The 22,101-nt window shown below is 33.0% G+C and overlaps 3 protein-coding genes across 8 annotated transcripts; 1 reads left to right on the top strand and 2 right to left on the bottom strand.

The window, feature by feature from the left end:
• Positions 1 to 1,602: 1,602 nt before the first annotated feature.
• LOC111996907 (uncharacterized) lies at positions 1,603 to 6,215 on the bottom strand. 6 transcript variants are annotated; one of them, XM_065769495.1, is made up of 7 exons: positions 6,107 to 6,215; positions 5,928 to 6,007; positions 5,691 to 5,751; positions 2,898 to 2,965; positions 2,685 to 2,766; positions 1,936 to 2,016; positions 1,603 to 1,849 (listed from the first exon to the last, which is right to left on the bottom strand). In XM_065769495.1, the coding sequence occupies exons 2-7, from the start codon at positions 5,951 to 5,953 to the stop codon at positions 1,784 to 1,786; spliced, it is 384 nt and encodes a 127-aa protein (XP_065625567.1). In that variant the 5' UTR covers positions 5,954 to 6,007; positions 6,107 to 6,215; the 3' UTR covers positions 1,603 to 1,783. The 6 variants fall into 6 exon arrangements, 5 of the variants coding, with proteins under 5 accessions (XP_065625567.1, XP_065625568.1, XP_065625566.1 ...); XM_065769496.1 differs by having other exon boundaries at positions 6,131 to 6,215; XM_065769494.1 differs by lacking the exon at positions 6,107 to 6,215 and having other exon boundaries at positions 5,928 to 6,095.
• A 1,539-nt stretch (positions 6,216 to 7,754) lies between these two features.
• LOC112030739 (uncharacterized) lies at positions 7,755 to 13,717 on the bottom strand. Its single transcript, XM_024063407.2, has 5 exons — positions 13,342 to 13,717; positions 11,185 to 12,444; positions 8,863 to 9,012; positions 8,601 to 8,781; positions 7,755 to 8,117 (listed from the first exon to the last, which is right to left on the bottom strand). The coding sequence occupies exons 1-5, from the start codon at positions 13,582 to 13,584 to the stop codon at positions 7,936 to 7,938; spliced, it is 2,016 nt and encodes a 671-aa protein (XP_023919175.1). The 5' UTR covers positions 13,585 to 13,717; the 3' UTR covers positions 7,755 to 7,935.
• Positions 13,718 to 16,554: 2,837 nt separating this feature from the next.
• LOC112030724 (xyloglucan endotransglucosylase/hydrolase protein 3-like) lies at positions 16,555 to 17,642 on the top strand. The gene is given in 6 exon segments (XM_065769493.1): positions 16,555 to 16,572; positions 16,645 to 16,682; positions 16,684 to 16,794; positions 17,257 to 17,270; positions 17,273 to 17,392; positions 17,395 to 17,642. Coding segments are annotated over 6 exon segments (549 nt in total).
• Positions 17,643 to 22,101: the final 4,459 nt, after the last annotated feature.

Below are 22,101 nucleotides of genomic sequence, written 5' to 3'. Positions count from 1 at the left end.
CTTGACAAATTTTATAGGCTAAAATACAAGCTTTTACTTGCTAAGAATATACAAAAACAAAAGCAAACGAAATGGACCAATTGATATATACCTTTGAGAATTCACTAGCATTTCATTTCATCGGCAGACTATCGCCACTATGGTGAAATCATACATCAATTGGTGATGTATTCCTTCAGAGCTCCAGAATTAGTTCAATCCAACCTAATTTTTGTAATTTCAATAAGGATTATTTGCATAAAAATAAAATATCATTAGAACCATTATCATCTTTATTTCTTTTCAAAAATCTAATTAAAATTCACTCTATTATTATTAATAAGAAACCTAAAATGCTTTTTTTTTTTTTTTTTTTTTTTTAATTTATAGGAATTTAACAGGCTATATTAATATAGGTTTCTCAAGGTATTTTCTAATATAAATCAATTAAAATCCATTGCTCTCACCAACAAAAAGTTCACATACTAAATAACCGCCAAAACAACGCCCACAATGGCATTTATCTCATTCTTATGATCCCTGAATTTTTTTTTTCCTTTATATTATATTCTTTATTTATAAAAGAAAAATGACCCCTGATGACCAATGAAATTTTCCCTTAAAGTGTTATATAAAGGCCTACAAAATGAAGATAATGTGTTATAGAATCTTAAGCGTAAAACAAAAAGCATTCAGATTAAAGAAACTGATCAAGCACAAAACTCTCCTATAAATTATCATCCAATTAGTATCATTTTCATTAGTAAAACCTTACTATTTACAAAATAATAAGAGAGATACTACGTTCACAATATTATTTTTTTGCCCCAATAATAACAACCAGTAACAACCTGCCACTTATGATTTGTTGTGAAAATGTTGTGGACATTTTTACACGGTATTAGATTTCAATGTCTCCTATTGTTTGTTGTCAAGAATCTAAGGCCTCGCAATCAAGCTTTAATTTACTTGAGACACTTTCTTGAAAAATCTAGACAAACAAAAATGCTATTAAGTGTATTCATTGTTAATGTGGAAAATTAAGTACTAAAGATACAATTTTCTAAATTGAAAAGTTCTGCCTAGCGTATGGATTACTCTGAATCCAAAGACTCTAGACAATAAAAACAAAGTCTCCAAAACTCTCTTTTCAAGACTTTAGAAATGCAAAAAATATCTATGGTAGGCACCCTAAAAATATCCTATGCATATGATTTATGCTATAACAGGTGCATGTACCTTCACCTTAGTTTAATTAAAAGGCTTTAAAGCATGCGCTTTCTTTCTTTAAGTATTTGTATGTAAAGCAAGGAGCTTTTTAGTACAAGGTCATGGAGATCTATCTATCTTGTAAATAATAAGATGTATTACCTCCCATTTATCTGAAAACTCAGATGCAAAGGAAATTCATTGTTGTGACAATTTATCTGTGGAGATCTTTAAGACTTTAACCCAATGGATTTCCCAAAAAAAAAAAAAAAAAAAAATCACCCTCTGATTAAATGTTTCACATATAAGAAGTCCACTATACCAGAATTTTTATTCAGGAAAACTTTAACATTATGCATTGCTTTTGAAACATATAACAAGGAAATTGAAGCACACTCTAACCTCATAATGAAGTTGCTAAAAATAGTTTAGGAAACCACTTATAATGTGATGGTTCTACAATAATGTCATAAAACAGATAAAACGATCTATTTTTGAAATGTCTCCAAACTCTTGTGCTTGTTACACTATGAGCAATTTACCTGGTGATTGCGCTTAAGAGACCTTAAACATTCTCTCATCTGCTCTACATTTGTTAGACTTCACAGGCAATGATGTCTACAACTAATAATAAAAAGAACAACATCAAAATAACTCTGCCCTGTAGTTCAAGTAAAGAAATTTATATTATGCAATGACACAGAAGAGTGCTAAGTTCTATAAACATCACTTTCAAAATAACCGTACCGCTTTTTCCTGCAACAAATAAGTGGAAGGTTTTACAGATGGACTTTCTGGTGGCAATCCAATTCCTGACCTCCTTTCTACCTATGAAGACATGCATAGTTTTTTGAGTCATGGAAAATTCTTGAGAAAGGTATTAAACCTCAAATCAGGAATAATGAAAAAATTATTAAATTATCACTTGATAAAATTTAAAATAAAATAAAAACCCATTAGTCTCTCTTCTATTCTTGGTTGTTGCTTACCTCAAGTTCTTTGAGAATATTTTTTGAAAACTTTTTTCCTGCATTAGCACAACTTCCACAAAATACATATTTCTCTCTAGTTTTATTGACCATAAAATACTATAAAGAAAAAAAATTATCCTTCCATATAAATGGGTAGGCCCTAGGGAAAAGGTGTATTAAGGACAACAATAGCGAAATCTATAATATATAGTTTTCGTTTGGGAATTGTGTATTTCGGTAACTTATTTGCATAGTGTTTGTCAAAAGATATAGTTTTTGATAACATTTACGTTTTTTTTTAATTAATTTATTTTTATTTTTTATGTTAAATGCATCACAAAGAGCTAAAAGCTAGATTATTTGCACCAAAAAAAAAAAAACAAAAACAAAAACAGAAGGATAAAAAGCTAAAAGCTAAAATGTTTTCAATGATTCCCAAACGCACACATAATCTACTAGAAAAAAATTATAATCTATGAACAATTGTTCTAAGCACAATGAAACGTGGAAAAAATTTTCAAGCACCTTATCATGTTCCAGTTTCTTAAGTATTTTCTCCCTTGCTCTTTTTTCTTCCTCCTTTTCTTTTTTTTTCAAGGCTAAATAACTGAAAAAACAAAGTGAATATATTAATATTTAAGTTAGAAGGAAATACAATCTAATGTATTTAAAGACAAAAAGGGATAAATAGACATAGAATTGCCAAATAGAACATACAATTACTAAATTAAGATAGACCGTTGTCTTTCTTTGCTTTCTACCATTCGCTTTGCCTCAGTGAGGTCCTTACTAGCTCGAATCCTCTCCTAGAACGATTGCACAACCATGGTCTTTATAAATAAATGCCAAGTACATGAAACGAGCACTTAACAGAATCCCAAAGTACAACTAGAAGCGTTTGATTTGACAAAAACCAACCAATGAAGCAGCAATAATATTTTCTAAAATATAAAAAAGCTTTGGCAAGTTCACCATTGAATAATGTCTTTCAGGGGTAAAAAGAACTTAGGAATCATGATATAGGATCTTTAAGAAATTCAACTATATTAGGCTTCTTGATATGTTCTCAAAATATTCTTGAATGGGTTTGGATATTTAAGAACTTAAGTTTAGATAATAAAAAAGGATTGAATCTTGATGAATTCTTGAAAAGAATTTGATGTTTTATTGATAGTAAAACAATGAATTGAATGATAAACCTAGGCAAGGTTTTAAGAAACCTACTATAATTATTTTCCCAAAAAAAAAAATGTTACTATAATTTTATTAAAACTCACATCTCTCAATGAATTTACAGCTAAAAATGTTACTACAAAGCAAGACCTCTATCACTGAGAACTTCACAAATTAATGCTTGATTGTAAGAAATAGGTTTACCTCACCCCCTACAAGTCCCAAAAGGGGGCTACCAATGATGTTCCCCATCATCTCTCCTCAGAGTAGAAACTTTCAACAGCATTGAGTAAAAGGAATGATATCACCAAGAAAGGTCACAATTTATGCGTTGAAACTCATTAGAAATAATCTAGGTCCATTTTGAAAGAGGACAATTCTTCTGCTAAACCTTGTACTTTTTACAATGCAATACCAAGTACTCAAAGGGATGTATGGGTAAACATACATATAAAAAAAAAAAAAAAAAAAAAAAAAAAAAAAAAAAAAAAAAAAAACAAAAAGACAAACTGCTCTAGGAATAGGCACCTAAGGTTACTTGGAGTTAGCACCAAGCGATTGAAAAATAGATAAGGGTTGGCACCTATGGTTGTCTAAAATTAGCACCAAACAATGGAAGAAAATTTTAACAATAATTTTTTTAATAAAGCAAAACATAACAATATGAAGTTTGGGGCCTTCAAATAAGATTCCCAAGTTAAATCAAGAAAATAATGAAAATAAATTCATACCCAAGTAAGGAAAGGAAATAACTTGTAACCAATTATATAATATAAAACCAAATAAAATTGAATCCTAAAGATCAACTGGGCCCAACTAGCAACAAGCCTCCATCATTGATCCACAAATCACTTGATTGATTCTGTTTTTGTGTCATGTCCATAGACGCACGTGGCTGAGGGCATGTATTGGTGTCCACCACCTTGAGTTGAGAAAATTTGATCATCAAGGACGTTTTCAATCTCTTTCTTTATATTAGAGTCTGGTTTGGTGCTTTTCTTTTAATGAATTTTTATTACTTATAAAAAAAAATTGAGTCAGGTGGCAATTGAACAACATTTTGTTCTATACATTCCTTAGCATAATGACCTTGATATAATGTTAGATCCTTAAAATTAAATACATTACTAATGCCATGTCTTGCGGTAACTCAAGGATATAAGCATTAGAGCATGTTCTCTTCACAATCTTGTGTCAGCCAATATTCCTAGAATGGGGCTTCTTATAAGCACCTTTAGGAAAGTGCTCAGCTCGCATATGAACCATAATCATATCTCCTTCGTTGAATTCAGAAAATAATCTTCTAATATTAGTTTGAGCCTTGTATTTCTCATTCCTAAGTGCAACAATTATTCATAAGTTATGATGAATTTCCTCTATGTGACTAGCAAATGTTTCAAGTTCAACACATAATCTAGTAGTTGGAATAAAAAGAAAAAGAGTTCAAAACATAAAATACAACTCATGGGCCTTTGGTACAGCCAAATCACAAGAATCTAGAAATTATCAAATTACCCCGACTTTAGTAAAGATTAATTAAAACTAAAAAAGAAACAACATCACTTAGATAAACAATAAAATAAGACTGTTCAATTTAGGCTAGCTAAGCAAGATCCCAAGAGTCCAAAACACTCCAAATTTTATGGCTTGAACATTACAACCAGCTTTTTGCCTCTTATAATTCTTCAAAAGGAGCTGCCATTCACGTTCCCCTCATCAAATCATCTAAACCATGATATTAAATTTATCATTATAATCATGGTAATTTTCTAGTCTAGAAGAGTCTACTTAGGAGAAAATTGCAAGGATATATGGAGAAAAACTTGCATTAATCATTATTTGTACAACACAAAGTTGCATATTATTCCTAATGTCATATTTTATGAACCAATAGGCAATATATGCAAGTTTTAAAAAAAGGAAAATGTCATACTCAGTGCACAAAACTCCCACTATTGTGGGATCTCGAAGAGGTGATTGATTGGCAACCTTACCCCCATTTTTTTGAAGAGGCTTATTCCTAGACTCAAACCTGCAACCTACTTTTGGTGGAAGACACTTGCTATCACACCAAGGCAAGCTTTAAAGAGATTAATTATTTATCAATTGATACTAATAAATTGCCAACTTCACTTTAAAATTTCTCATACTATACACATTTTCTACTTGTGTTTTAAAGCACTATTTAAACTATCTACCCCCACCCCCTCCCCAAATCTCTCTGTCTTCCATTAGAGAAAAAGCAGTAAAAAAGTTTAAGAGTGATCAAAATTCTTAACAAGATTTAGAAAAGGCAAGGTAAAGTAAAGGAGCTATCAAATAAGGAAAAAGAAAACCATAGAAATAACTGCATAATACCTTCTCTCTTTGTCTTTCCAATTTCTTTTCTTCTTGTTCTTTCTTCTCATGTGCTTTATTCCTGAAACTCAACAACATAAGTTAAGTAGTCATGGAAAGGAACCAGTTAACCATAAATAGTAAGATCAATCTGAATTTTTTTTTCAAATATTCAACCAGATTAAAGAATTATATATAAAAGGTCAAAAGAGGAGAAAGAATCTGAGGGGGGAGTTCTAGATAAACAGAAAAGGAAACCTTAGTTCCTGTGCCTTTATTTTCATTTGTTCTGTGATATGGAAAGGTTGAGGTGAGTCAAGATTAATATCCACTGCCACCTGGGAGAAGTTAAACAGTCAAGCAAAAAAATTTAGTGACAGTATGTGCAACACCAAAGATTTTATAAGTTCATGTACAAAATGTACCAACATATTCACCAAAGTCAATTTTTTTCTCGCCACCTCCTTTCATAGAAATGGAGCTTACAAGAAGCAAAGATAAAGTCAAATTCCAAATCTCAAAAGCTACCTACAAAAACAAACTGATAAAAACAAGATCATATTAATGGCTACCCACATGATCTCACCTTTGCTTAATTTGGCTCACGTTGGAATTTTTTTTTTTTTTTTTTTTAACAGAGCTTGGGTTTAACTAAATGGCCTGTCCTCATAATATCTGACCTGACTAACAATTTAATGACCAGTATCTTTCTAAATGTCCAACCAATTGCCCCCTTCCCCAGATACAAAAGATTTGATTTGTGTTTTGTTTACCAAGCTAATTGTTTACCAAGCTAAATAACAAATTGTAAATGATATTATTTGGGCCGTTTTGCAGATATTCAAGGAAGAGGAAATGACCTCCCAAAAACCTTTGTGCACACCCAATTTACATGCAGTTATATGCGTAAGAATTTGAAGCGGATGCGAGGAGATGAGACAATTGAAGCTTCTCCTTGCAAGAGGATGACATGAGGCTTCTTTTTGTTTCTTTCTCTTTTGTTCTCTTCCACGGTTTCACCCCCTTATAAGTTTCTTTTTTCTTTACTTCTTGTCTCCTGATAGATTGTCAACTTAAATGGTTTTAGATGAGGATATAAGCATTGTAAGTTTGTAAAATCTTGTAATTTAATTGCCTTTGATACAAATATAAGGCTTTTGCTACATATATATTGCTTGAAAGGTCTTGTAATTTAATTGCCTTTGTTATGAATAAATGTTTGTGATCTACCAAAAATTGATTTTCAGCAGTTAGAACATGATTTGATTTTCATTGTCTTTGCACACATGAAGTCATCTTGGGATTCCAGTTTATATGGGTTATTTCCTTTGGTCACTAGCAATAAATAAAGGAGAATGTTAACCAGCACCGCTTGGTGCTGGTTAAGTGCGGAAAAAACAAAAAAAAAAAACAAAAAAAATTGACAAAAACTGTGTCAGAAAAAAGTAAAAAATTTTGTGCTTAACGGGCACCGTGCGGTGTAAAATTCCTATACTGGGTTGAGTTGCTCTCTGTTAGAGTATATTTTCTATTTGTTCTTTTTGCGCATTACACAAACAGAAACATCTTTGGAGTGACTCTACTCATGAAAATAATATTCATATTTTAATGTCTTTTAGACTTCATACTTCATGAGTTCAACTGTGGATGTTGAAATCAGTTCAATTGGGTAAAAATTGTTCGTACAACTTTGTCTTGGTGATTACCACTTGTACTATTTATATGAAATTATATGGCAATCAATAACCATACCTAAACTTGGCTTAATAAGTTGGCTAGCAATTCAAAACAAACTTGATTGAAATAAGACAGGCACCTTGAAGAGTCATTACAACTTGTCATGTAAAGATAATTTGTGTTTCCCCAGCACTACAAATAACCAGGGGAAGTTATGCATCATCCCTTCATAGAAGAAAAGTACAGCATAGGCAAAAAGAATGGGAATTTCTGTATAATAAATTATGAATCTGATGGTGCAAATAAGAATGCAGGAAAGAAGAAGAGTACAGCATAGACAAGTTTGATTGGCCTCGCCTAGTTTCCAGTTGCAAACTCAAAACTGTCAAATAGTGATTAATCAGGAAATGAAGGATGAAGGTAATTTATATTTATAGAAGTCAGTAAATAAGTCAATTCATTTAAGATGATTCTATGCAAAGTGTGTACCCTACACATAAAACTAGGGCGTTAGTTTTGGGTTAGAGGCTCATATTGTACATACTCATTGGCACAGTGTACATTGAAATATCTAGTTGGCTTGCTAATGTCATTCAGAATAGTATTGCCAAAAAACAGCCGCACCAGCCACTATTAAGACTTTTAGTATAAGTTTTGAACTGATGAAGGATGATGAAGCTGAGGGAGACTGAGGGGGTTCCCATTCCTTTCCTCTAAGCTTGGCAGATAACCGGGATAGCAGCTGAGGAAGCCGACCAGCTTTCTTGGAAGCTGCAAGCAGGATAATAAAAGGCAAACATTAGAAGCAGGGAAACAGCAAGCCAGCTAAATTGCAGAATATATATATATATATATATATTAATATATATCTCAAAGACATATGGACAGCCGTTATTATGACCGGTACTGTGTTGCTCCCTCTTTTTTTTTTTTTTGACAACGAGGAACCCCCCCTCAAGGTATGGGCCAGTGAGATCACCCTTGAAGGGCAAGCCACGGATGCCTACACACTCCCACTAAGCAGGCTTCGGGTAAATTGTAAAATGCCTCAACTGGGAGTCGAAACAAGTTTACAATTAGTCCATACACTCTCCCTTACTGTCGAGGCTCCCTAGGTGAGGGTAGTACTGTGTTGCTAACTAATTATTCTACAAACTTGTATGATCACAAATGAGTCAATGATTTATACCGATAGACCCTTTTCTTTAAAAAATAATAATAATAATAATAATAAATAAACCGAGAGAGACTTACCTCTGTTTTTCAGAATTCTTTCCTCCTCACCAACACGTCTTCGAAGTACATTGAGCAAAGATCCAAAATATAATGCAAACACCGTGCAAGTAATTGTAATGACATTGTAAGGCATGCTAAAATCAGGAGTTGTCAATGGTACAAGTAATACTTCTGTGTAAGACAGAACTGGACTCTTTTCCTGCACCACAGTCTCAGACAGATGAATAGGCAAAATTTAAAGCATAAATACAACTGATGGCATGCAAGGAGTAGATAGTACCTGAAATTTTGACAACATGGGTGACTTGTTTGAAGAGTTATCTTCAAGATACTGCATGCTTGTCTGGAAGTTTGGAAAGATTATTACAGCTGATGGAATGTCAAACCCCTGATTAGCATCTGGAGGATATTCATCGATGTGCAAAAATCCCTATTTAGACATAAGAAGTAAGCAAGAATATCAACAAATTATAATGAAGAGCTAAATGCACACTCAACTTTGGCAAAAATCCCTATTTAGACATAAGAAGTAAGCAGGAATATGGAACCTTGCCAAGGCAGGGCCTTTTGGACCCACCCCTGAGGAGTAAACTACAGATACACAACCCCACCTGCCTGAACCATGTATCAAGTAAGCTAGGGAAACTCCTAGTAGGGATCAAACTCAGGATATTTGGGTTTACAGCTCATCCCAAGCCTCCAACCACTAGGCTGCTCCTTGACAGATAACTTTGGCATAGAGCAATCTCAAAGTAAGAATTATAGTTAGATAGCCCCAATAACAATGCACTGAAGTCCCATCTAATAAATAGGCTCAAAGTAACATTGAGGCAATAAGGTCCCCCAATCTAAGAGGCCCAAATTGAAAAAGAAAGCAATGCTTCATGAAGTAAGGAACATTTCTAAATATAAATAGAACTTAAGAAAAGAAGGTGCATTCAAAGTGAACTACATGGGTTTCCTTTTCAATTTTGTTGAAAGGGCCGCATAGTGTTCCTCACTATTATCATCTTCACCTTCATCAAAACCAGCATATGCTTGCCTTTTTATATCTATAATATACTTTTTGATAAATAAATAATTAATGTATGATCTTTACTTTGACAAGTTAAACATTATTTAGGCCCCTCAAATTTGGAAAAATTGTTAAGTCCATATACGGTGCCAAACTTAGAACTTCTTTGACAAGATGATGCAAATTTTCATCAAGTTTTAAGTAAATAAACACAAATTCCAGTTAAATTCATTGAAGCATTAATAAAGGGCCAAGTATGGGAGATAAGTCCTAGTCATTCTAACACATGAAGTGGGAGACTACTTTTGGATGGCAATGAAATTGAATGAGTAAAAAAAATATCACCTGCTAAATTTGAATGATTGATTTCTTTAAACAAAACCCTCTCAAGGACACTAAACAGATATAACAGTTTGAATGCATCATTGATATCAGTCCAATATTTAAATGAGTTAAGTAAAACTTACAGTCAGATGCGTTTGAATATTGTTAATGATGTCAGATATCCACAATAGAATATTTAATTTACTTTTTTGGAGAGGTGGGAGTGTAAACAAGCCGAGCAAAGAAATTAAAATTTCAGGATTGTTCATTTAGTTTTGCTTCAAACATGAGCTAACTTTGAGCTAATCACTTTTATTTTACTTATAAAAAATTTATAAAAATAAATAAATAAAAAAACCCTTTGAGCTAATTACCAAACTATAATATATGTTCAAGTTTGGTTCATTTTATTGTCAAACAAGCTCAAGCTTGTTTAGGAGCTACTTGATTAACTCAATTTTTTTCTCATATTGAGTAAACACTACGACTATAATTATTTTACAATTTTTTTCTCATATTGAGTAAACACTACGACTATAATTATTTTACCCATTCACAAATCTATGATAATAATTAATAACTAAATTATAGTGGAAATTATTTTATACATGTATTTATTAAAAATGTTGTACACAATGCACAAATCTCCCACTTCTACGTGTATAAATATAAATATATATCATATATACTTAAAACAAGCCTCAAACTCACAAGCTTGTTCACAGACACATTATTATGTTTGAGGACGGCTTGTTTAATAGCCGAGCTTAAGCTTAGGCTCGAGCTTGGCTCATTCGCCAAATAAAGTAACATCTTTTTCGATAGATATAGGAAAAAAAACATATTTTCAAGCTGAGCCAGAGCTGTTAGTAAACAGGATGGTTCATTTACAGCCCTAGGTGGTTGATGAAAGTTCAAACTAGTGAATTCGACAACCTATATTTCTAAATAACATTATCAACTTTGTCCATTATTAAGCTATGAAGTCATTTCAATGAATTATAGGATTCACTATTAGAGTCACTATATTGACATCCTATGCAACACATGACATAATTGGCAGTGTTTCACTCTGAGCTACAAAGTTATTTATTTATGAGACCTTAGAAAATAGCATTGTGCATCTGATCAAAGAAGTTCTGTGACTCAATCAGACAAATCCACAGCTTAGATTTAGAAGAAGTTTTTTAATCAGATAAATGAAATCCCCCCCACCCCCAAAAACAAAAATAGTGAAGAATAGCTAGATCATACGATTCATACCTTATCAAACTCTAAAGTTAAAACTGCTGATTTCACAGCACAAGGAAATTTTAGGACCAGCTCCATCACCCCAGGCGATACCTTGTCTTCAGAAGGTGAAACATGCATCTTCTCTACAACTTTAGCAATAGCTTGAGGTTGCCCATCAACAAAAACCCGTAGAGTATGATAATAGACCTTAATATACCAAGGCACAACTTGAAAAATGTCGGCTTGCAACTTACAACTGTCTTCACCAATATTAGCACCCAGGAACCCCTCCTCCAAATCTGTGGATATAAAAGATATTGCAATAGTGCCCCTTTGATTCCCACTACCCATTAAGAACCTACTAGAGTGTAATGGTGCTCGTGGACACGACCAAACTACAGGAAACTTCCATGTAAGGCCTAAATCAAATGGCTCAAAAGCACTATACCTCTCAATTGAATATTCATAAAGAACAGATGAGCTCTTCCTATGCAAGCTATTTACTTCTTTAAACACCTTGTCTGGCCTAACAGACAATTCAAAACCAGGGTTATCCTTCAACCCTCCAGAGCCTACATGATCAGGCCCAGTTATCACATTGTCCTTCTGCAGATTCTCAAGCTCAGTGACTAAGCCTCTCTCAAGTTGAAGGTAAACATTACTAGACTTTGCAAGAACACATCTTCCTGTGACTTTCCTCCCAAAAATTGAACTCAAAGACCAGTTTGGTTGCAATTTTGTTTCGCTCAAAAAAGTTTTACTCATTCTGTGACTATTAGGTTGAAGAACAACTGTAAGTGCTTGTTCTAGTACAATTCCTGATTCCACGCCGCTTGAATGAGATTCAGATGAGGCCAAGCGCAACCGTTGAGAATGATAAAATCCTCTATATATGGAAGGTCTGTCCAATAAGGCAGAAAGCCCAGCTTTGTCTCGACATGGAAGTAGCTTCAACCAGGGAGTTAGGTTCTCAGTGCAAACAGCCTCACGGGGTAATGTACCATACCTCAAGCTGCCTGAAGATGGGTGAAAGCCCCATTCATGAGCAGAATAAGTTGTAGAAGACTCTAGGAAGTTTATGGAAGCACAAAAAAGACCTGAAAGAGTATGGGTTAAATTCTTCCAGCAAGCATCAACCTGATCTTTAGGGACATCAAAGACAGCCCACAACTCTACTCCAGGAGGCTTTGCATTGCTGCTTGAGATGGGGTCAAATCCACCCCAGCGATCATAGTTCCATCGGCCTTGTGTGAAAGATAATTCCATTTCCTTAACGTGAAATTTCTGAACCTGTCCAAGCAATACTATTTCAGGAGTCATTTAGAATATTCAAGATATTACAAAAATCACCTTAATTTTAGGTTGAGCCTGTTATTTGGGGGCAAAGAAAAACAAAAGAGAAACCTAAGGCGGCAATTAGTATTGAGTAATCTTAGGAACACAATATTTTTCACAACTTTTATGGCTTGGCCTGTTGTGATTAAAGCAACATCACTCCCACTGGAGTACACCAATCACAACATGCCATATAAGTAGTTTTGAAAAATATTGTGTCCCTAGACTTATTGATTAGTATTACCTTGACTTTGTTTGCCAATCAAAGGTACCAGAAAGGGAGGGGTGTGATTTCATAAAAAAAGGCTAGAACATTATGAATTGCAACCCCATTGCATTCAAGGTCTTCACTTGAGAATAAGTTAATAATGTAAAGTTGAATTTCAAAACAGCAAATGGTCACAATTTCCAGGATATGTAATTGAACAACACAAGACTTGTAGTTAAGTGTAGAACATTAGTCTCATAGCACAAAAGTAAGTTGTCCCTCCCTAGTCCCTATATCCAAAATGGGTATTACTTATCTAATTCAGCTTCTATAGGGGCAAGTGATTGTGAGTTTGATACACCCCCCAAAAAATTACAAAATAAAAACAGATACCCTTTTTTTTTCTCTTCCAATTTAGCACTGCTACTCACAGATATCAATATTTTTGCTTTTTGGGTACAATACCAAATACTCAAAAAACCAAAAAACCCAACTTGGAATTAACAAATAAAGCGTAAAGCAAAAGACCCAGACGACCAAAACTGCAAGATCCAACAAAATTTCTCAGTTTCTCATTATAAAAAAAAAAAGAAAAAGAAAAAGAAAAAGAAAACAGAGGTGAAGGAAATGGAATAATGACATACAAGTTGAGCAATGGCTTTGGGAAAGAGGTGGTGGTGGCGGCCATGGGAGGTGGAGAGCGGAGGAGCTGTGGTTTCGAAGTGGAAGTGCGCCAATACTTTCCGATCGGGCAGTGGTTTCAGAAGCAACTCTTCCGAGAATTCTTCTTGGAAAACCGATCCGAAGACGGCGAAGATTGTGGAGAAGCAGATTTGGAAGGAGAGTACGAGAAGGATTGAGTGAGTCCGTCTTGGAAGATGAGCCATTGAGTGAGGACTTTGGACGTGCGGATTCTGTGTGAAGCTATAGAGAGTCCGCCATGAGAGAGAGAGAGAGTTGAAGAAAGGAAGAGTGTGTGAGTTTCAACTTCCAAGTTGTAAGCATTGGTTTGTTTTTCTTCAAAGAAAAATGTTGGCCGAACCAAAATTTAAACTACGCCGTTTTTAAGTTTTGGCCTTTTGGGTGAATTGTCAATTTATTTGTTTATTTAAAGTTTAACTTTTATTATTTTAATCCTTAAACAATTAAAAACTTCAAATTTTATCAAATTGGTTTTTCTGTCCATTTTCGTCTATAATGTTTTGTTAAGGAATAATAGAAAGTTAAAAAATCTTTTTTTTTTTTTTTTTTTGAAAATAGATCCTTACATGTTGGAGTCACTTTTAGAAGGATTGAGTGAGTCCTTCTTGGAAGATGGGCCATCGAGTGAGGACTTTGGACGTGCGGATTGTGTGTGAAGCTATAGAGAATCCGCCATGAGAGTTGAAGAAAGGAAGAGAGAGCGTGTGAGTAAATGTTGGCAGAACCAATATTCAAACTACGCCGTTTTTAAGTTTTGGCCTTTTGGGTGAATTGTCAATTATTTATTTGTTTATTTAAAGTTTAACTTTTATCATTTTAATCCTTAAACAATTAAACTTCAAATTTTATCAAATTCTTCTCCAAATGTTATTTATCAAATTGGTTTTTCAGTCCATTTTCGTCTATAATGTTTTTTAAGTAATTATAGAAAATTAAAAATCTTTTTTTTTTTTGAAAATATCATTTTGATCTCTACATGTTGGGGTCACTTTCAATTTGGTCATTTACAATTTGATAGTCACCAATATAGTTCCTTTTATTTTTAATTTATAGTTAATTTGGTTCTTACAATCAACTCATTAAAGGAAATTAATTGCAAGTAGAAAATAATAAGTACCAATCGATTGCTAACAAAATGTTCGGAACAAATTGATAGTGATCCTAAATGGTATTTTCACAAAAAATTTTGGACATGATGAAAAAATGTTAATTTTATAAACAATAATAGACAGAATAACTAACTTGATTGAGAAATTTAAAGCTTAAGGACTAAAATGATAAATAAAAAGTAATAGGAACAAAAAAGGATAATTCATCCAAACTTAAAGCATATAATTTGGGTTTTAGCCTAAATTGATTATTTAGGCTTTGTATTAATTATTTTTTGATGTTTTAATTTTTATTGCATTCTTGAGAAGATACAAAAATATTTTTCCGAGTTTAGATTGTACAAAAGATGAAAAAATTCCCTCCAACAAGATTGACATTTTTTTTACCATATGAATGATACTAGGAATTTTGAATTTTACTTCATTTCTATGTAAGTTTGTTAAGTTATTGTAATAAAATTGACATTTTAGCGTTTTCCTTTTCGTTTACCTATGAAAAAGGAAAGGCAAGTGCATGTATTACAATGAATCCAAGTACTATATGTATAAGGGTTATAGGAGTTAGAGCAAGTCCTACATGAGCTTATCATTAGATTTGGAGTGTCTAAAACACCAAAATTGCTATTCTAGAACACCTAATGCAAAATCCCGGCTACATCCAATTTCTTATACTTGGAAAATTTTTTGCATCATGCTACAGTAAACTCTTAGAGTTTGCAAAACTCTTTTTTTTATATTGTTTTTTTACTCTCTCTCTCTCTCTCTCTCCCTCTCTCTCTCCTCTCTCTCTCTCTCTCTCTCTCTCTCCCTCTCTGGCATAGTCGTGTGATGGAGGCATTGTGGGTTGTGTTGGTGGGTCATAGGCTAGTACGGTGGTGGTGGCGTGGGTTGTGTATTTTGGTAGGTCTTGTGATGGTGGTGTGGGCCTTTAAGATTGGTTTATGTGCATTTGTGGGTTGTGGGTGGCGGTGGTAGCAATTGCTAGTTTTTGTGGGTTTTTGGGTGGTCGGTTTTTATTTTTTTAATGGGTGTTTATATTATTTTAATTAATAGGTTGTATGTTAAGATAGAAGATGGAATGTAGGATGAATTGTGAAATAGAACTTCAAATATACTCTAATATTAATACACATAAACCTAATATCACAAATATATATTTTAACTCTCCCTGTTAAACTTAAAGTAGAAGTTTGACGATTCTATCTTTTTGGAATATAAAGCTTGTGACTTTGTCCGGTTGACTAGGTTGGTCCTTCAAAGATGCCTAGAAGGTGACCAAATTTGATGGACGATGGATTGGGCATAATGTGGAGTGAATTTGTGAGAAAGTTGGCAAATTTTACATATATGTTGAACCAAAAAGGAGAGATGGGTAAATGTGGGTTTTTTTATTGATTAAGGAAGGTTCTTTAAATCAGCCTAAAATATAGCTTTAACATCTAGTGGAACATCTTCTATCCAGATTAATAATTAGGGAAACAAAATTGCTAGTCTTGCAAGTGAATAACCAATGGAGTTACAATGCCTACACTAGAGTTACATGATAAAGTTAAAAGCTAAGTAAAAAAAAGGCAAGGTATTGCATATCACCAATAGAGTTACAATGTTTACATATACGAAAAATATTAAAAGCTGAGTAAAAAGAGGCAAGTTATTGCACATCCTTTGTAATATGACCAAACTGTGCCAGGGAGTTGCAGGTACTCTGAAGGGCAGTGGTGAGTATCTCAGTCTCCCTCCAAAAACTCCTAGTTCAAGAGCAAATTTTATCGCCTTTGGTCAAAAAAAAGAAAAGAAAAAGAAGAGCAAATTGCAAAGTTGGTCTCCCTGCTGGCGCTTCAACTTCATGGACAGTATGAGGTAGAGGAATCTGTTGAGATAGTGAGGCCACGACCAATCCAGATGCATTGCATATGACCACTCCAAGTCCAACTCAATTATCCGTATGGAAAAGAGCCCCATTGAAGTTTATGGTGGCATGTGGGAACACATTTGACATTAACAAGATATTAGACTCGTTGTTGGGTTTTGGTTATCGAATCCTGTATGGCGTTTGGTGTGTTGGTTTGTGGAAGATAATTGATTGAGAGAGGAGATCTTAAGATAAGGAGTTTTTTTTTTTTTTTTTTTTTTTAGTTCTTGGGCAATAGGGAAGGGCAGCCATACACATTACAAAAATGTCTTTGCAAATGGTCTCGGAAACAGGGAGCAAAGAATTCTTCTTTGGTTTGACCCCACAACAGATTTTCACACTTACAAAATTCTATGGAACAAACATCACATCGTGTAGGAACCAATGAATAAAATAATAAATACAAATAAATTACAAAACTTTTTGCAACATTTGAGGTGTGATTGTAATTGATGCAACTTTCCATGGTTTCAAAAACCGGATTGGGGCAAAAACCATTTTTGCCTCTGATTTCTGGTTCAACCCGGTTTTTAACCGGTTTTGGCAAATTTTTGACTGGTTTTCGCCAGTTTTGAAGGTTTTTACTTTTTATTGGATCGGATTGGTGCTTAGTTCCCAATTAAACTGATCGGACCGGCTTGTCCAGTCCAATTTTTAAAACCTTGCAACTTTCACACATAAAACTTTTTATTATTCAATAATCACAATTGGCCACCTCAATTGTCCAAAAAAAAAAAGAAGATTTGTTGTGGATCCATACCCTAATCTCTCTCTCTCTCTCTCCTTCTCTCTGTCATACCTAATGTGATGCTTTTCAACCTTGTGTATAATTACAGATTTTATGTGGACAATGTCCCATCAGAGTGTTTAAGAACAACAAAAACATTGGAGTTGACTACCCATCACAGCCAATGCACATAGAAGCCAGCTTATGGGATGGAGATAGTTGGGCAACTGATGGAGGCCAAACAAAATTAACTGGACTCATGCACCATTCAATGCACACTACCAAGGATTTGGCATTGCTGGCTGCCTAGTTCAAAACTCATCAGACATTCAACAACGTTATTCTTCCAAGTATTGGTGGAATTTGGAAAAGTATTGGAAATTGGATCATAGACAACAAAGAGAGTATGAGAATGTGAGAAAGAAGTACATGAACTATGACTATTGTTCTGATAGGCCTAGGTACCCTACACCACCACTAGAGTGCTTTAATTGATAAGGAGCAAAGAATGAAAGATAACGAAGTTAATAAATACAGGGTGAGCTTCAAGCAGATCAATGACACTAACACCAAATTATGAGAAATTTAGATCAATTTCTCACTTNTGTATGGCTGCCCTTCCCTATTGCCCAAGAACTCAAAATCCAACTCATCATGATTATTACCATGTGAACTTAGCTGCATGTATGCATATCACCTTGAATCAGCCTCTTCCATTTTGTGGATATTAAGGAAATAAAAATTAATTATGCATAGACACATGCACATGAATGTTACATAACAAATAAAATTTTTCTATCCTAATTTTAGTGTTCCACTCCAACATTGTACTGTAATATCTTAAGTGTGTGTGTGTAACTTTGATAAGGTGAAAAAGAAAAGAAAAAGAGGAACATTTGATATAATGCAATTGATGGAATATAAAGTGAAACAGTAAAAGTGAAACATAAATCTCTATATGTAACAATGAAAAAGAAGGGGTTTGGAATTCACATAGAAAGTAGTAACTACTTCAGCAGAATCCTTGTCTGGTAGCTTCATCCTCAAATGAAAAAACTCAGAAGCATAGCCTAGCTTTGATGCGAAGCCAGCCCCTACAAGATATAAAAGATTATAACATAAAGAGAATTAAGAGCCACCACTTTTGCATCACTGATGTAAAAACTTTGCAAGTCTCATGAAAATTTCGTTTAGTAAATAAATTTGATTTAATAACAGATAGAATTCTCCTAGAAAGATATATGATTTCGTGTGGAATAGCTAGTTTGTGCTTGACGTGGAAACCTTCATGACGTTGAAAACTCGGCTCATACTTAAAACTTTTCCTTTATAATACGTTTTACTATCTCTATGTTATTTGTGATATAGTAAAAATTTATTAGTAATATTATTTTTCACTTTCACAATAATTTTAAACCTTAGATGATGAATATGCTGAAAATATAACTTGTTTTATATTTATACTGTTTAATTATAGAATATAACACGTTTACATCCATATATGGACTTGGAGAATCCAAAGGAAGGAGTACCATTACCATAACCTATTAAAACAAGTGATTTTGTTTTGTAGCTCTATCAACTCTTAATTTTAAGTAATCCATATTGTAATTCAAACCTGTAATAATTTGTTTAAATGGTAGGCTCTAAATCTATGGCATCCAGTCCATGAAAATTACATTTTATTATTAGATCAACACACCAAATTGTTTTTAATATAAACGACATTTGAACTAATTTTTTTATTCGATAACAAGAGATTATATAAAATGAGCTAACTAGAACCTACGTCTTACTCTTTAAAACCTAATATAGAAAGAAAAACCATTATCAATATCAAAAGTACCCATGGAATTGCATGACTAGGATAAAAAGGATCAATCATCCCAAAAACAAAAACTATGAGAGGGGATCTAACTAGGGTAAGATTCTTTATTCGATTTTTTGAAACTTTGAACGTCCCAAAAATGAACGTTTTTGCAAAGCTTTAGGATTTCCATCTTTAATCTAGTTGACTTAAGTTTATTCATAGTGAAAATTTGAATGTTAATGAATAATGATACATAGCATATAAATAAAAAAAAAAAGAATAGGGAACTACAACATACAAAATATAAGATGGGCAAACCATAATAAGACTTTTTTACATAATGAAAATATAATAATATATTAAGGAATGAAAAGTAAAAGAAGTATATCATAAAGAGAGGGGGATATATAATCTTGTGATCTTTTAAAATGAACGGGGGAAATTAAGAAAGGGAGAGAATAACCAGAAGAAATATCCAAAGAGAGCTGAATATCACGTCCTTGATTTAAAGAAAAGACATGATCAAAACCCCATGTAACATCATAGTTTTCATAAAAACTAATATTGTCACTGCCTTCACTTGCAGGCACCCAACAAAGTAGGAATAACAATAAGAAATCAAGTAGTGAAAACCTCATTTTAAGGCACTTCCTTCACTGCCCTAGCTAGTTTTTCAGCTCAGCTTTGTATTGGGTTTGGACCTTTTGGTGAAAGCTAATATATAAGGATGTCAACCCCAAAGATTGGCTAAGAACCAAGAAAAAAGCATGATGGGTGTGAGCCATCATTTTCTCTAACTTATTTACACGCTATATTGTCTTCTCCATACCATCCTCCATAACTTATTACATCATTTTAGCAGTCTTTACTCTTTAGAAGCAATTGTAGGAAAATTAGTATAAAATTAGAAAGAAAATCTTGTTTCTTGAAGAGAGCACTCAATCACGACACCTACAACTTGTGTTAGCTAGCTGCTGCAACTACGTTTTGTTTTTTTTTTTTTTTTTTTTTTTTTGAAAAGATAACAAACTTCTTATTTAAACTTTTCAAAGTCATGTTTCAAATATTTATTGAATCACCGCTTCCTCCTTTCAAATTTGAGTCTTTTGATTTTGTTGTAACCTTAGTTTTATTAAAGGTAGAATATCCGGCACAATTGCCCAAATAAACACTAACATCAAACATAGATATGAAGCACCTTAAAAAAAATTATAAAAAAAACTTTTTTTTTCTTTCTAACAGAAATTAACTTGTAATTTATGCATATACATGAGATACATTACAAAAAATATAACTAATTATCTATTAAAATTTTACCACATTTATATATAATCATATATATATATATATATTCATTTAAATTGTTATCCATGTAATTCTCAATTTTAGTTTGTCCAACCACTATTTGTATTATAATAATAATAATAATAATAATAACAACAACAACAATAATAATAATATATGAAAAATGAATCAATGGTGGTGATTTTTTAAATGTTTATTAATTTTGATTTTATGTTTTCTCACTTAATAGCTCATTTAGCACAAAAAATTAAGAAAATTAAATTGGATTCTTTTATTTTATAGTGTAATTAATAGCTGCATCAAAATTAAGAAAATAGAATAAGAAATATGATATAAAATTAGACTCTAATTTGAGATTTAATTAAATTTTCTCTCAGTTTTGACTTATACACACACGCGCGCGCCGCATCACATGCACTTTGCGCATGCGATGAGGCTTTTTTATTTTTGGTCTAGTATCATATATATTTTTTTTTTTTAATTTTTGATAAGTTTGTTTTGAAGACAAGGATTAGTAGGAGAATGTCTTATTTTGTAAGCATTTTAAGTGGTGTTGGAGATATATTTTTACTAGGTTATCCTCAAGTTTTTTTCCTGTTAAATATAATGTTATTTAAGGGTATTTTTGAACCACATTAAAGACTAGTCCAAAGAGAGGAATTCTCTTATAGATAGTATAGATATCTATACTACTAATACAACTTCTTCTTAAAATAAAAAATAAAATTAAACGTGTAAACCCAAAAAATAAAAAATAAAAAACCTCAGTACATGTGATGAGGTTAGTATATATATACTAGCAGATTCTCAAAAAAAATATATATATATATATATATATATACTAGCTTCATCACATGCGCATATATATTAGCCTCATCACACGCGTTTTGCACATGTGATTAGACTTTTTATTTTTTATTAGTACTTGACTGCTAATGTGAGAGAGAAATATGGAGTTGGGAAAAAAAAAGTTTTGTGATATAAAAATATAATACATTTGTGAAAAAAAAAAAGTTTTATTTTTTATATTTTTGTCTCGAGCAGGTGACAAGGAGGGGGAACTCTGTCCTTCATGTGGCAGCAAAATCTGGAAAGGTGCAGATCATGAAAAAACTTCTTGATTCGCAGCCATCACTTTTGTATATGGAAAATTGCAAAGGCAATACTGCACTACATATTGCAGCAAGCTTAGGACACTTTGACATGACAAAGCACCTAATAAGTTGTGCAAAGGACCAAGAAGCAGCAGTGAAAAACTTACTACTAAGAAAGATAAATCTGGAGAAGAACACAGCACTGCATGAGGCTATAAGAAATGATCATTATGACATTGGGGAGTTGCTAATTAGGGAAGACCCAGAGTTAGCTTCTTTTACAAATAATGCTTTGGAATCCCCTCTCTTTTTAGCAGTGGATCGAGGATTTTACAAAATTGCTTTCCAAATTATAGAAACCATTCCAGAATGCTCCTACATGGGAAGGAACGGCATGAATGCCTTACATACAGCTGTCATTCGCGGACAAAATAGTAAGTATAGTAAATTATTTACTTATACTGGAAGAGTCGTCCCTCCTCTCACAATAAGTGTGGGCCCTTGTGAGTGACTCATGGTGGGGCCCGCACCTCCTGTTCGAGGAAGGAGGACTCCTCTAGTAAATACCTTAATTAGAGGAAATTGTATTTTTTCACAAGAATTAAGATTTAAGATCACAAATTTCCTTTTCAAATTCAGTTAGTTTAGGCATTATTTTCCACATTCCTCTCTCAGGCTTTCTTTTGATTTTTCCCCATCCCCATTCTTTCCATTGCTTCATTCAAAAAAAAGTTTGGTAATCAAA

The sequence above is a fragment of the Quercus suber genome, unplaced genomic scaffold, assembly GCF_002906115.3.
Source record: "Quercus suber isolate HL8 unplaced genomic scaffold, Cork oak 2.0 scaffold_1181, whole genome shotgun sequence".
Taxonomy (NCBI): Eukaryota; Viridiplantae; Streptophyta; class Magnoliopsida; order Fagales; family Fagaceae; genus Quercus; species Quercus suber.
This window is presented reverse-complemented; position numbering and strand designations above follow the sequence as displayed.